This window comes from Tachysurus vachellii, chromosome 17, assembly GCF_030014155.1.
Source record: "Tachysurus vachellii isolate PV-2020 chromosome 17, HZAU_Pvac_v1, whole genome shotgun sequence".
Classification (NCBI taxonomy): Eukaryota; Metazoa; Chordata; class Actinopteri; order Siluriformes; family Bagridae; genus Tachysurus; species Tachysurus vachellii.
This window is the reverse complement of record NC_083476.1, coordinates 5610042-5626018: the sequence shown is the minus strand read 5'-3', so window position 1 is coordinate 5626018 and position 15977 is coordinate 5610042. Positions and strand designations below refer to the sequence as shown.

Below are 15977 nucleotides of genomic sequence, written 5' to 3'. Positions count from 1 at the left end.
CAATGAGAGCTCAAATTTGAGTCAGTTGAGTGTGACGTATTTTAACGGACGAATTCCAAATATAATTTTAGTGCACTAGGTAGGGTACAGAAAAAGTTTTGGTTATTCACTACGTAGTGCACCTATCTAGGTAGTAGGGAACAATTTGGTTTTTACTGCATTTGCACGTTTACTTATATAGCTTGTTTCCCTTAGTGAAACCGTCTAGAAGCAGGAGGACAAGCTGTAGCTCGATTATATAATAGTAATAATATTCATAATAATAAAAAATAATAATTATCATATATTACATAGATGTTTTTGTAAGGGTGGTTTATGAATATATGATTAATGTTTGACGTCACGATGTAACGGGACTTGATTTGTGTAATTTGTGAGTAATAAGACCAATAAACAAACCCACTTACAGCTGTTACAAGTAACAAAGCCACATTATTTGCTGCAGGATCCAGAAAAAAAAACGTGTCAAAGGTATGTCATGTCATGTCATGTCATTATTTATATCCATATGCTTTATTTTAATATTTTTTTATTTAGGGTAGTGAAGATTTGTGTTTTGAGAACTAAGGTGAAATTTATCTTTAAATGGGAAAAAAATGATCTTGAACAATTAAACGACTTAAAAGTCACTGATGCATCTGTGCTATAAGTTACTCAGCTACAGGAGTGAGACGTTTTGTGTAACTACATACGCAAACAATGTATATATAGTTTATCTTCTGTTTAAAGAAGATAAAAACTTCTTAGCAGCAAGTCAGAATAAAATTGGCTACTTTATTAATAAGAAAACCTTACTAGATACTTAAAACCAAATTATTGTCTCAGAATTTATTTATTTATTTGGAGTGTTCTGTGATTTATTTACATTTCCAGCATTTAACAGATTTTTCAGTGATTTATTTACATTTCCAGCATTTAACAGACTTTTCAGTGATTTATTTACATTTCCAGCATTTAACAGACTTTTCAGTGATTTATTTACATTTCCAGCATTTAACAGACTTTTCAGTGATTTATTTACATTTCCAGCATTTAACAGATTTTTCAGTGATTTATTTACATTTCCAGCATTTAACAGACTTTTCAGTGATTTATTTACATTTCCAGCATTTAACAGACTTTTCAGTGTTTTATTTACATTTCCAGCATTATATCCGGAGCGACTTACATTTTTTATCTCATTTTTATACAATTGAGGGTTAAGGGCCTTGCTCAGGGGCCCGGACGTGTGAATCGAACTCACCACCTTCCGAGTGATAGCCAAGCACCTTAACCACTAGGCTACCACATCCAATATTTAGTTCCCTTATTTGACACTGTATTGCTTCCTTTCATTTACACTTCCACAAATTTCTATAAGTTACTTTTAGGTCAGCACCTGAAAACACTGAACTATTAAAATCCGTTGTAATAGCTATGTGTAGTAAGAAGATTCAAAGCCCAGGGTGACCTCATTTTGTTCCATAAGACAATTTTGACAAGAGAAATGAAAAATAAATTTACTTTAATTAAAGGTTAAAACTCTCTCTTATTTCTCATTTTCGCTGAACGATTACGGAAACGAACAACAAGGACGTTCGACGTAACCATTTTTTTAAGCCCAACTGTACCAAGGGTGCCAATAATTCTGGACCGACTTCAATCTTAATTCGTCGGTACGCATGAATAAGTGTGTTGAAGAAGACGTGTTTATGCCTCTCTCTTTTAACAATGAATCAAATACCACAAATAATGGATACAAAAAATTCTATCACCACCGATGTGTTTATTTTAAACCTGAGGTCACCACAGCCACCTAACACAGTACATTATGCCTTCTAAACTTTTATTTAATAACATCTTATCTTTGTTTAATTTCCAAATGTTCTGAGACGTCCAGCGTAATCTATTTTCGTAAACGGTGACCCAGACATTCAGGCGTTAGACGTTAAGCATAAATTTAGCTTAGTGTCATTTGCATGCATGTTGTACGTATAGATAATTTTTTTTTCTTGTCAATAATGTCAACATTACTGTGATCACTTGCACTTGATTTAATGACCTCAAACACAGTGTTCACAGCAGAACTGAAACAGACTACATATCAGTTTTGGGGAAATGATTTGCAATTCTAACCTTTTAGTCTACACGCTAATAATAATGTAAAGGAGCTAAGCTACCAATTTGACTATACAGTAGTCTACAAACTACATTTGACTCTCTATCCTTAAATTACTTTGTCAAAAGCCCTATAGTCTTCAAATCCATGTGAGTTTTTGTTTGTTTGTTTGTTTATTTGTTTATTTATTTATTTATTTATTTATAGCAGAGTCTTTTCATGCACTTTTGTTGTTCATTAATATTTTATTTATTTTTATTTTTTTTTACTTGACCACGCCACTATGCGTACATTGTGAAAGTAAACTAAAGCATGTGAGAAAAAATCAACTGTAACACTTCATTTTATTATGCAGACATTTTTACTACAAAGATTTTTTTTATTATTATTATTTTAACAATCCCACACAGAGTCTTGGGTCAAGTAGATTCAGGAAAGCTTCATTCTTCATTGCTATACATAATATCTTTTTCCTAGCAAAGGAAGAAAGAAAGGAAGAAGGGAAGAAAGAAAGAAAGAAAGAAAGAACCTGTAAACAGTTCTAATGTCTGTATCTTAGCTAAAACAGATGAGTGACAAACCTTATAAAAACTCCTCATACTCTATTTCTATTTCCAGTAATTTGTGAAAAGAATGATTTGCATGTTCAGACTTGTGAAAATTTGTTTATCTTTGTTTATTTTCCTGAGCTAATCTCATCAATCCACTAACAAATCACGGTGAAAATTTCGCATTGTTGCTCTTGGCCAGTCTGAACATGCAAATCATTGCGGTTTCATTGCTAGGCCGTTCACAAAGAGCCTGACTGAAAATGGTCTTTATTATTCTATGGATACTCATTTAGCTGTATGGAAATGACATTGTGAAAAACAGAACTGAAGAAGTAAAGGGTGAACAGAGTTGTGGAAGACTTCCGGAGTAATATGAAGTCAGTGATTTGAGATCTGCAGTGGTTGTGGTTGTGTTTACCCTGAAACCATTCTAACTTCTCTTCATCTTTCACTTTCTTTTTGCCTGCCTGTCTCTCTGTATCTCTCTGTATATATCTCTCTCTCCCCCTCTATCTCTCTCTCTCTCTCTCCTCCCTTTCTTTCACCCCCATTCTCTCCTCCCTTTCTGTCACCCTCTCTCTCTCTCTCTCTCTCTCTCTCTCTCTCTCTCTCTCTCTCTCTCTCTCTCTCTCTCTCTCTCCGTCTTTCTGTCTCTCCTCCCTTTCTTTCACCCTCTCTGTCTCCTCTATTTCTCTCTCTCCTCCCATTCCCTCACCCTCCCTCACCCACTCTCACCCTCTCTCAACCTCTCTCTCCATCACTCTCTGTCTCCCTCTCTCTCTTCTCTTTGTCACCCTTTCTCTCTGTCTACTCCGTCTCTCTCTCTCTCTCTTCTGATGGTCACCCTCTCTCTCGGTCTACTTCGTCTCTCTCTCTCTCTCTCTCTCTCTCTCTCTCTCTCTGTCTCTCTCTCTCTCTCTCTCTCTCTCTCTCTCTCTCTGTCTTCTCCCTTTGTTCATCCTCCCTCTCTCTCTCTCTCTCTCTCTCTCTCTCTCTCTCTCTCTCTCTCTCTCTGTCTTCTCCCTTTGTTCATCCTCCCTCTCTCTCTCTCTCTCTCTCTCTCTCTCTCTCTCTCTGTCTCACTCTCTCTCTCTGTCTTCTCCCTTTGTTCATCCTCTCTCTCTCTCTCTCTCTCTCTCTCTCTCTCTCTCTCTCTGTCTTCTCCCTTTGTTCATCCTCCCTCTCTCTCTCTCTCTCTCTCTCTCTCTCTCTCTCTCTCTCTCTCTCTCTCTCTCTCTCTCTCTCTCTCTCTCTCTCTCTCTGTCTTCTCCCTTTGTTCATCCTCCCTCTCTCTCTCTCTGTCTCACTCTCCCTCTCTGTCTTCTCCCTTTGTTCATCCTCCCTCTCTCTCTCTCTCTCTCTCTCTCTCTCTCTCTCTCTCTCTCTCTCTCTCTCTCCCCCCCCCCCCCCTCTCTCTCTCTCTCAGATGCAGATGCACTTTGAAGCGTCAAGCACGGTCACGTTGCTCTTTGACTTCTGGAGTGTACACGGACCTGGAGGTACAGCGCATGAAAGCTAAAATAAACTCCACTACTTGCCTGTTTAGGTTTCTTTAGCTAGCTTTTTTTTCTTCATTATTTCTCTGGTACTGAAGGGTTTATCAAAACTGCAAGCGTAAAGAAATGGGCGTTCCAAAATTTGTCCAAACCGGAGGCAAACAACGAGAATACAGATTGCTGTATTATCTAACAATATAAGTGTTTAAATAATTTATAAATAAATAATTTATAAATAAATATACAAATAATATAAAGAACTATTAAATAAATAAAAAAAAAAATAAATACATCAATAAATAAATGCTGTATTAATTATGTAATAATAATATCTAAATAAATATCTGAATAATTATGCACTGTCATGCTAAAGCAGCTTGACGTAAACAACTTGGCCAACACAAGAATATAGTCACACTATAATTACACACACACACCAGAACCTACAAAGTCACATGGGCACTTGACAGATTATAATTCTCATTCCACATAATCAACATCCTCATTCTGCTGTTCAGCGTTAACTCCCAAACAGCTATGTTAAGGTTGAAATCAATGGGGGAGAAACTAATTCACTTCAATTAAATTTTATTTCTGTAGTGCTTTTAACAGTGGACATTGTCTCAAAGCAGCTTTACAGAACATAAGGAATATAGTACAAAACGTTCAAGATTAATATTAGATTTTAAATGTATTTGTATTTATCCCGCGCTTGTAGTCGTGGCCGAGTGGTTAAGGCAATGGACTTGAAATCCATTGGGGTCTCCCGGCGGAAGTTTGAGGGGGGCACGGTGGTTAGCACGTTCACCTCACACCTCCAGGGCCGGGGTTCGATTCCCGCCTCCACCTTGTGTGTGTGGAGTTTGCATGTTCTCCCCGTGCCTCGGGGGTTTCCTCCGGGTACTCCGGTTTCCTCCCCCGTTCCAAAGACATGCATGGTAGGTTGATTGGCATCTCTGGAAAATTGTCCGTAGTGTGTGATTGCGTGAGTGAATGAGTGTGTGTGTGTGTGTGTGTCTGTGCCCTGCGATGGGTTGGCACTCCAGGGTGTATCCTGCCTTGATGCCCGATGACGCCTGAGATAGTTCGGGTAGTTCCGAGATAGTTCGGATAAGCGGTAGAAGATGAATGAATGAATGAATGAATGTATTTATCCCTAAGTAATCTTTTGAATGCATGTTTATTACGTGGACAAAGTTGTAAAACTCAGGATAAGAAGATGAACAGGATCAAGGACATCCATTCATCTACCCATCCATCCATCCATGCATTCATCTATCCATCCATCCATCCATCCATAGATCACTTTGGAGCTCTTATCCTACACAGGGTCTCAGGGAACCAGGAGTCTGTTTGTGGGGAAGAACCCGGACTTGATGCAACCCATCAAAAAACACACACCTATTTATACTACACATAAGTTCAAGATGCAATTCGATATATACAGCCCTTGTCTTTGGATTGGAGGAGGAACTCAGAGTACCCAGAGGAATCCCCTAAAACACAGGGAGAATATGCAAACTCCATGCGCATAAGACAGCAGAGATGGGGGACTCGAGTCATATGACTTGACTCGAGTCAGACTTAAGTCGCATATTTGAGACTTGAGACTTGCTTGACAAATATTGAAAAAGACTCGACTTGATTTTGACTTGACATTCACGACTTGAGACTTGACTCGGACTTGAGTTAATTGACTCAGATGGGGGACTTGACTTGACTCGAGTCAGACTTAAGTCGCAAATTTGAAAAAACTTGCTTGACTAATATTAAAAAAAGACTCGAATTGATTTTGACTTGACATTCAAGACATGAGAATTACTTGTGACTTGCACATGTGTGATTTACTCCCACCTCTGTAAGACGGAGCCAGGAATCAAGCCCCATGCTAACTTGTAAGCCATTTTTTTAGCAGTTAGTTTTTAGCAGTCACTAGTACATGTGGTAATGAGAAACAAAAAACTACTAATGCAGGTAAATGGGAAGACTGAGCAAAATAAGGTGCTGGATAAAGTTGAAGAGTGCCTGTTTTTACTCACTCATTTTCTACCGCTTATCTGAACTACCTCGGGTCACGGGGAGCCTGTGCCTATCTCAGGCGTCATCGGGCATCAAGGCAGGATACACCCTGGACGGAGTGCCAACCCATCACAAGGCACACACACACTCTCATTCACTCACGCAATCACACACTACGGACAATTTTCCAGAGATACCAATAAACCTACCATGCATGTCTTTGGACCAGGGGAGGAAACCGGAGTACCCGGAGGAAACCCCCGAGGCACGGGGAGAACATGCAAACTCCACACACACGAGGCAGGAATCAAATCCTCAACCCTGGAGGTGTGAGGCGAACGTGCTAACCACTAAACCACCATGCCCCCAAAATATATAGCTAGTATTGGTTAATACATTCCATGTGTGTTGTGAAGAGGAAAAACACACAGCCCCGAGATGAGTGTTGGACAATGCATTGCTGAATTTTTGTTCAGGGCAGAAAACAATGTGTTACCCCAGGCACTAAACAAAAATGATTTAAAAAAAAGAATAACGTTTCTAACGTCTTGTTCTTCCTCTATGTGGGACTTTCCATCTGTATGTACTGTATTAATGCACAACCCATGTTTACACAATTCATTCTTTTTCCATCCATGTTCTGCTTTCTTTTGTTTCCAGGAATGGTTCTTTCAGTCTTGGTGGTACTGCTGCTTACAGTATTATACGAGATCCTCAAGGTGTGGAAGAACGTTCTTGTCAAACGGTCTGAAAGTCATAGCTTTTCTCCAGAGCTGGAGCATCCCCAGAGCAGCTCGTCACTAGCTAACAGTCCCTCCCAGGTGTCTCTGGCTCCCACGGAGAACACCACTGCCCCTGTTCTCGGCACTTCCACTGCAAACAGGTACAGGTTTTATAATGTAATAATTCTGTGCATATAATCTTGATTTATTGAATATTTAATAATAATAATGAAATCCAGTTTAAATACTTGGGGTCGACCATCCAGTGTGACGGGGAGTGTGGAAAAGAGGTGAAGAGGGTTGGAGTGGGTGGAGAAATGTGACAGAAGAGTGTCAGCAAGAATCAAACGAAAGGTGTGCAAGACAGTAGTGAGAGCAGCTATGCTGTGTGTGTTAGAGACTGTAGCAGTGAGGAAAAGACATAGGGCAGAGATGAAGGTAGCAGAGATGAGGATGTTGAGGTTCTCTTCAGGAGTGACGAGGATGGACAGGATTAGGAACGAGCACATCAGAGGGACGGCTCAGGTTGGCTGTTTTGGGAACAAGGTCAGAGAGGCTAGATTGAGATGGTTTCGACATGTACAGAGGAGGGAGATGGTTATATTGGTAGAAGGATGTAGGAGATGGAGCTGCCAGGTAAGAGGTCAAGAGGAAGGACAAAGAAGAGATATATGGATGTGTTAAATGAGGACATAAAGTTGATCCGAGAGTAGAGGATGCCGAGGATAGTGTTAGGTGAAAACAGATGATTTGCTGTGGCGACCCCTAACGGAAAAGGCCGAAAGTAGAAGAAGAAGAAGAAGATTTAATAATAATGAAATCCATCACGTTGTTATTATTAAAATTTCATTAACCTTCAATCAGTTTGAAGCTCCTTTCATGATACAGTATTTTACACTGGATGTATTATGTCATGGTAATGAAATTGGCTTATATACTTACATTCCCGCAATTATTAACTCAATCACATGGCAGCAGTGCAACAGATAAAATCATGCAGCTGCAGGTGAATAAATTTACTTACAGTTCATTGTTAGAATGGGGGGTGATTTTTGGTGCTGGGATGGTTTAAGAATTTCCATAACTGCTGATCTCCTTGGATTCAGAACATAGGATGGTGCAAAAAAACCCCAAAAACCTGGAAACTCCTCATTGATGAAAGATATCAGAGGATTATGGTCAGATAGGTTTGAGTTGAACAGGACGGCTATGGTAACCCCAATAAAAACTCTTTCGAGTGGATAGTAATGGCTCAAGTGGTTAAGGCTCTGGGTTGTTGATCGAAGGATCTGGTTTCAAGCCCATGCTCTGCCAATCTGCCACTGTTGGGCTCATGAGTAAGGCCCTTAGCCAACCCTCTATGGTCCAGGAGTGCTGTATCATGGCTGTCACTGTTTTCTGACCCAAACCTTCAAAGTTGGGATATGCGAAGAAAGAATCTCGGGGTGCATGCACCACCATAATGTATCAGAAAACCACTTCAAGTTCTATTCCTGAGACTACAGTAAGCACGGGATCACCAAAACCTGAAGACCGGTGTCCCCAGAAAATGTCCACTAAAGCTCTTGACTTTTATCTGCATTATTTTTCTGCTTTGCCTAATTTTTTTTCTCGAATGCACGCTTTTAACATAGAATATATTTTATATCAAACCCAGTTCTGCTCTCTGAAATGCCCCAAGAGCTTGTTCATAAGCATCTAAGTTATCTTCAACCTGTGTTATCTAAAACAAACGGATGGAAAAAAGTGTCACATTGAAATCCAACAAAAAGAGTCCTGACTCATTTTATATCATCCATAAAATAATTCATTTGTTTATACTGATAAAAAAAAAAAAAAAAAATTATAAAAAAAAAAAATTAATCCTAACATCCAGGAGATTTGCTTGTGTTTTTATTTTATTTTTTTTATTTTTTTAACCATATTGATTTCTTTATTCTAAGGAGTGTGTATTTAATTTAGAGTAAACCACTGCAATGTTTTAAACCGTAGGCATCATTCTTACTAGAATATCTTTCCACAAGGATTTACTAAGAGGAAATAATGGACCACTGTTCTCTAATATCCTGCTTGTCTCTCGTAATTACAGCTGGCTCCTTCATGGCGTTCGGACAGGACTGCACATTGTTCAGGTGGTTCTGGGATACATGCTTATGCTCTGTGTCATGTCTTACAACGTCTGGATATTCCTCGGAGTGATTGTGGGCTCTTTGTTAGGCTACTTCATCGCTTTCCCTATCTCAGGTTATGCAATGTAACTGACCAGGGGTTAAATGTAGTAGATGCAACTAATCAGGGTTTTTTTTTTTTTCTTTTTAGATTTTTTTTTTTTTTCTTTTTTTTTTTTTTTTTTTAGACTTACAATCTTTACAAATTATGCAAAAGAGCTGCCAGTCAATAACCTCAGTGCCTAAGTGTTTGTACTCCGTATGATTTTTTTTTTTAAATGATGTTTTTATTTTTAGAGATTGCCGTGTGGTTTTAACGTAATCAAATAATCAAATTAGCTTTAAGTTAATTTGCTTTCAGAGTGCCAATGGTAGACGTTGAATTCATTGAAACGGTGCAATTTCTGATTATATGATCGTCGTTTGTGCCGCATGTGGATTTACAGTCATGCGTTTATGGCTTTAGCACTGGGACACCTGATGTCCTGTCTAAACACTGTGTCATGTGACCAGGATGGTCAATACAACTTCAATGTGTAATGTGTATTTCCTTTTAACCTGCACAGGGAAAATGTGCTCTATGTGTTTTACACTGTATCTGCAGTAAAAAAAAATTATTAAAAAAGAAAGGGGGGGGGGCGGCAGAGAGTAATAGTCTGCATTGACTTTACTTCCCTCTCGAGTGATTTAGTCATAATGTGAACTCCCCTGGTTGCACAGTTTTGGTCCTCGTGATGGACACGATACTCACACGTCAGTCAGTGACTTTTTTTTTTTTTTTTTTTTTTTCTCCCCAGTATGGGAAGTATTAAAAAGAAAAAAACTCTAGAAATCATGCAAATCATTTACCTTCAATGTTGGAGCGAGATGAAAAGAGAAATGTTTTTAAAAAAGTAAATCTTTAATTTACTGCCATTTTCTTTCCTCGCTAACAAATCAGATCTCACTTTTTATAAGCTATAACGTTTTTAAATGATATTAAATTGGTTTGACTAATAATTTTGATTGTGTTTGTGTTATTAAGAAAGGAATGCTGAATAATAATGAGAATGCTGTGAGGTGAGAGCTGTATTCGTGACCGCAGAGATGTGATTTATTCTGCAGGTTCATTGGGATTTCAAAATATCTGACCTTTCATCATTTATTAAAATTTTTAGTAAAGTTTTGTAAATGAAATTAGATTAAATGTGTTTATTAAATTATAATACATTTTTAATTGTATTGTTTTTAATTATAAATTATTATTTTTATTAATATTCATTCATTCATTCATCTTCTACCGCTTATCCGAACTACCTCGGGTCACGGGGAGCCTGTGCCTATCTCAGGCGTCATCGGGCATCAAGGCAGGATACACCCTGGACGGAGTGCCAACCCATCGCAGGGCACACACACACACACACTCATTCACTCACGCAATCACACACTAGGGACAATTTTCCAGAGATGCCAATCAACCTACCATGCATGTTTTTGGACCGGGGGAGGAAACCGGAGTACCCGGAGGAAACCCCTGAGGCACGGGGAGAACATGCAAACTCCACACACACAAGGTGGAGGCGGGAATCGAACCCCGACCCTGGAGGTGTGAGGCGAACGTGCTAACCACTAAGCCACCGTGCCCCTTTTATTAATATTATTAGTTTTTATCATTTTTTAATAAATGATACTATTTAGTCATTTTTATCAGTGTGATTTTGGTTGTATTGCTTTTTTTATTTTAGTTTTTAGTTTTGTTCCAGAGACGGATTTAATGTCTAATCTGATAAAGTAACAAAAATATATACTGTTCATTGGAATTAATGGACTATAAATTAATGCACCGCCTCAACTTAGACATTTATTATCTAAAATTAAATATGCAACTCATCCCAATAATGAAAAAGTGTGTACATTTCTACTAACAAAAATCATTCAAAACATTTTGTAAGAATAAAAATAAAAAATAGTTTGTTTTCCTCAAATACACACGAGGCAAAAATATTGGCACCTCAAACAGTATTAAATATTTTGACATAAAGATGAAACATTTGATCAAATATATGACTGAGCTAGTTTTTGACGGACTCAAGATAAAGCAGAAGGGTTAAGGATCACAAACACACCAGAAAAGATGTATTTTGAAAAAAAAAACAAGAAGAGAAACCATTTTAAAAGGGTTTTATTTATTCAATGTGTGTATGTATATCAAACAAAAAAGAACAGTAGAGTTTGGCTACAGAAAAAAAAAAAAAGTGTTAAAAACAGGGTTAATAAATAGTGGAGGAAAAATACAGTAAAATACTTCGGAGAACCGCAACAACCAGGTCATTTTTTTATTTTTTTATTTTTTTAAAAAGAAATCACAAGCACAAGGCAAGTAGAAAAGCAAAGGTGATGAAAAATGTTTCACTGGCTGTCATCATACTGTAGATATTAGAAGAAAAAAAAAGAACAAATTCCAAACATTTCATCAACTGGGTAGAAAAAAAAAACCCTTACAATATAACAAAAAGAGCCATTCTTGTGCTTCTTTCTATCAAAATACCAGAAGCTGGCATCAAGTACAAAGGTCTGTGCTGCCGTCTGATCATTGTCCTCCTCCAGTTCCAGCACAAGACAAGAAAAACAAGAAGTTCTTGATCCGGACGCAGCCGGGGTTCAAAGTAAGCCTAACACTACGCAAGCTGTCTTTAAAGCCACATTAATTTGAGTCATGTCTACCCACGAGATAAAGTTAGGGTTGCATCGTAGTCAAAACGGGTTATTAGATCAAGAGAAAGATGACACGCCGTACAGTAAGTGCTTCGTGGATACGTTAAGTCGTTCCGCTGCAAACAATTATTAACATAGCACAGAATTAGTAACACAGTAAAAACAAATAAATACACTGTTTCATGACCGCAGACATTGTGTCCTTATTTCCCTTATACGTATATATAAATATGTAGTAAAAACAAAGCAGTGTTAAATATAAGAAATTTATAACATGCTTATTATATCCTCGTATATCCATGCGGTATCCCAGGATTTCAAATGGAATTAAGGCTTCACTTTGATTAAAGTCTAAATACCGGTTATATGGAAAAGGAAAGCTGACATTTCAGTGACAAAAAAATTGTGCCTTCTTTATGATGAAGTAATAAGATTTAAGCTTCACAAGGCATTCATATGAATATATACAAAAAGTGGATTGCCACTGTTTAAAATGCACAATTTAAAAAAAAAATAAAATAAAAAAAGCACAAAAAATATCTTGAATGTACGCAAATTCAACTAGTTATTTTTTTAATACATATTTCTACTCATTTTAAACTTCAAATTGTTTCTTTCTAGAACGAAGCAACATGCCAATACAAGGATAACTTTAAGCTTTAAGAATGATTATTTACTGTTTACTCAGCATATCTTCCCTTGCTAAGATAAAAAAAAATAAATCAATATCAATATCCCAGTTTAAATGTTAGATTCAAAATCTTCGTCTTCTCCCGAGCCATCTTCGGACACTTCTTCGTCTTCCTCTTTCAGCATCACCATCACCAGTTCAGGACCCACTGGCTCGGCTTCACCCTTCGGGTCCGCAGCGACTGGCCGAGGGTCCTCTTCCTCAGTGTTCTCGTTGGTAGGTGATTGAAATCCGCTGTCGTCATGGTGACGTGGACTGGACTTGGCAGACGCTTGCGGAAGTTCAGAATCAGAGTCCACGTTGAAGTCTTCATCCCGAACGGCGTTCTCTAGCTCCTGAATGGCGCTGGCGATAGCGGAGTCTTTTGGCATCATGTCCTCCTCTGAGGTGATGGCCTCTATCTCCTCCCCTTCCTCCAGAGGCAGCATCCCGTTGGTCAACACTGGGTCAGTATCCGCTGCTGAAGGAACAACCACCTCAAGAACTGGCCTGATAAGCTGCCTAATCTGCTGCACGCTGTCTGGGGAGCCTGGAACTTCCAGGGATTTTGGCGTTACTGAAATGATCGGCTGTAAATTGTGATCGTTATTGATGAACGTTTCATCTTCAAGATCTTCAGCCGGCAGCATCTCGTTCTCTTCGGGGATCTCTTCCACGCCAGGTACTTCCAGGCAAGAGCCGTAAGGCATCGGCGCCATGTCCTCCGAAACAATCATGGACACAACCTGTCTACGTCTTTGGCGTCGGTCCACTTCTTCTCCTCCTCCTCCATAGTGGCTGGCCCAGTCGATGGAGTTCTCCTCCAGCAGGTGGAGGTTCGGGTCACTGTTGCCCAGAATGACGCTGTCCCTGTACAGGTTGTGCCTTCTCTGAATGGCTGCCTCCTTTACAGCTGCACACAGAATGATTAAGTTTAGCTGTAGTATTTATTGAAAATGTCTGACATTCTCTCTAAAAATCAAAAAACTTAAAGAGCTTAAACAACTCTCTCAAACACACACACACGATATGATGAAATTTAAAATGCCTACAGTTCATAATTCCACCTTAAATTTTTTTCAACCTTTTTTTTTGTTATTTTATTTTCTTAGGAAGCCTGTAGTCATCCCTTCATCATCAAAATCCCCAGTCATCAAAAATATATTTTTTTAATAATCTAACAGTAAAATGATTTGCTGTCATGGCTAACGCTTAACATCCTCCTTAAAAAGTTACAGATGACTGCCCATAATATTATGCATGTTTCTGCACTCCAGCCATAACTGTGCAAGAAATCTGCAGCTGTAGCTGTTGCTGAAATACAGGACAGATTTCTTGAGTACATGTTTACAGTATCTAGGTGAGGTTATCCACTGCAGTGCTTAATGTAACTGAGGAAACCTGCTGTAAGGTCATAAAGCTTGGAACTGGTCATAAAGCTTGGAACTGGACATAAAGCTTGGAACTGGACATAAAGCTTGGAACTGGACATAAAGCTTGGAAATGGACATAAGGCTTGGAACTGGACATAAGGCTTGGAACTGGACATAAGGCTTGGGACTGGTCATAAGGCTTGGGACTGGTCATAAGGCTTGGGACTGGTCATAAGGCTTGGGACTGGTCATAAGGCTTGGGACTGGTCATAAAGCTTGGAACTGGCCATAAAGCTTGGAACTGGCCATAAGGCTTGGGACTGGTCATAAGGCTTGGGACTGGTCATAAAGCTTGGAACTGGTCATAAGGCTTGGGACTGGTCATAAAGCTTGAGACTGGTCATAAAGCTTGAGACTGGTCATAAAGCTTGGAACTGGTCATAAGGCTTGGAACTGGTCATAAGGCTTGGGACTGGTCATAAGGCTTGGGACTGGTCATAAGGCTTGGGACTGGTCATAAGGCTTGGGACTGGTCATAAAGCTTGGAACTGGTCATAAGGCTTGGGACTGGTCATAAAGCTTGAGACTGGTCATAAAGCTTGAGACTGGCCATAAAGCTTGGAACTGGTCATAAGGCCTGGAACTGGTCATAAGGCTTGGAACTGGTCATAAGGCCTGGAACTGGTCATAAGGCTTGGGACTGGTCATAAAGCTTGGGACTGGTCATAAGGCCTGGAACTGGTCATAAGGCCTGGAACTGGTCATAAGGCCTGGAACTGGTCATAAGGCTTGGAACTGGTCATAAGGCCTGGAACTGGTCATAAGGCTTGGAACTGGTCATAAAGCTTGGAACTGGTCATAAAGCTTGGGACTGGTCATAAGGCCTGGAACTGGTCATAAGGCCTGGAACTGGTCATAAGGCTTGGAACTGGTCATAAGGCCTGGAACTGGTCTTACCCATCATAATATCTTTAGTGACCGACTGCAGGACGACCTCCTCGAAAATGTTCTCCACTAATATGAAGCGGGAGAAATCCTCAAAGATAAACTCTTTGAATTGTGGCAGCTTCTGAACAGAAAACACAGAAACAGAAACATATTTAGTCTTTTTTTTTTTCCTAAAGTGGTGTACAGTGTAGGAAAGTAACACTTATCTAATTCCGTCCAGTTATTAACTGGAGTGATGTAGCTGAGGAGGAGGAACCGTTTAACATCTAGATTTTATTCCCAGTGTTTTCTGGAGCACGTAAGGTTCACATTTAGATTATGGACATTCCAGGTTCAGAATACAAATACAGGAAAATCTGAAGCATTAAACGGATCCAGTTCCAGACGATGGAATTTTATCCCTCCGCTAGAACAGAGAGAGATCCAGACACAGATACACAAAGAATGCAGGAGTGATGTGTTGGTCATACTTACAGAAGCATACACAGGATGGAGATGTTTCAGCATGTACGGGATGATGATCTGCAGCAGTCCTTCTCTAAAGAACTTCTTCCGCACCGTGCTGCTGTCGTAGTCAAATTTCTGCCGAAGATAAGAACAAACTCAAACTGTTTGCTGACAAAGAATGATTCTTGTGTTTAAAAAGCTTAAAAGAAAGTCAAACAATTAGCATTCTTTTTTTTTTTTCAGGCTGCTGAGTAGATAAGAGGTTCACGGTATGTCTTTAGTGCTTGTTTAAACAGGTCTCTGGCTGATTCACCTTCAGTACTCGGTCCTGGCAGCGCTGGATGGTTTTTATAAGCTCCTCTCCTGACTGTTCATCCATGTTTTGGTACAGCAGCTGTTCAAACGTGTACACGGCATTGTCCATTTGCTGTGGTAGAAAGCAGACCAGAAAATACAGGATTGATATTTAAGATCACAAAACATCCAGGCTTTACAACATTATTATTGTTGTTGTTTGTGTTAGTGGTGGTTTTATTCATTAATTTTTATTATAGCGCTTCCTGGTGGTCCAGGGCAGGGAGATAACCCGACCACTGATAACCCAAGCCCGGATAAAATGGGAGGGCTACATCAGGAAGGGCATCCGGTATAAAACCTGGGCCACGTGATCCGCTGTGGCGACCATGAACATTGAGCAGCCAAAAAAAACACCATCCGTCACCATTAACTTTTATATACTGCTAGATACACCGAAGCTATAATATTTACCACTGAGTTTCTTTGAGTTAATT

General features: G+C 39.3%; 2 protein-coding genes across 2 annotated transcripts in view; one reads left to right on the top strand and one right to left on the bottom strand.

Annotated features, from left to right (window-relative positions):
• Positions 1 to 196: 196 nt before the first annotated feature.
• On the top strand, positions 197 to 10531 carry slc31a2 (solute carrier family 31 member 2). The gene is made up of 4 exons (XM_060891425.1): positions 197 to 471; positions 4076 to 4148; positions 6825 to 7047; positions 8976 to 10531. The coding sequence occupies exons 2-4, from the start codon at positions 4076 to 4078 to the stop codon at positions 9142 to 9144; spliced, it is 465 nt and encodes a 154-aa protein (XP_060747408.1). The 5' UTR covers positions 197 to 471; the 3' UTR covers positions 9145 to 10531.
• Positions 10532 to 11220: 689 nt separating this feature from the next.
• Positions 11221 to 15977, bottom strand: part of niban2a (niban apoptosis regulator 2a) — a 41136-nt gene continuing 36379 nt past the window's right edge. The window contains exons 12-15 of the mRNA XM_060891351.1: positions 15500 to 15613; positions 15214 to 15321; positions 14749 to 14860; positions 11221 to 13331 (exon numbers count right to left, since the gene is read on the bottom strand). Coding sequence (XP_060747334.1) covers positions 12490 to 13331; positions 14749 to 14860; positions 15214 to 15321; positions 15500 to 15613 — 1176 coding nt within the window. The 3' untranslated portion in view covers positions 11221 to 12489. The remainder of the gene's footprint in view (positions 13332 to 14748; positions 14861 to 15213; positions 15322 to 15499; positions 15614 to 15977) is intronic.

What these genes read in the sequence shown, in the direction of transcription:
- slc31a2 (XM_060891425.1), top strand. Translation starts at nt 4,076, where the DNA reads ATGCAGATGCACTTTGAAGCGTCAAGCACGGTCACGTTGCTCTTTGAC. An exon ending in GAGTGTACACGGACCTGGAG is followed by an intron (nt 4,149 to 6,824) that starts GTACAGCGCATG and finishes TTTTGTTTCCAG; the next exon opens with GAATGGTTCTTTCAGTCTTG. An exon ending in GGCACTTCCACTGCAAACAG is followed by an intron (nt 7,048 to 8,975) that starts GTACAGGTTTTA and finishes TCGTAATTACAG; the next exon opens with CTGGCTCCTTCATGGCGTTC.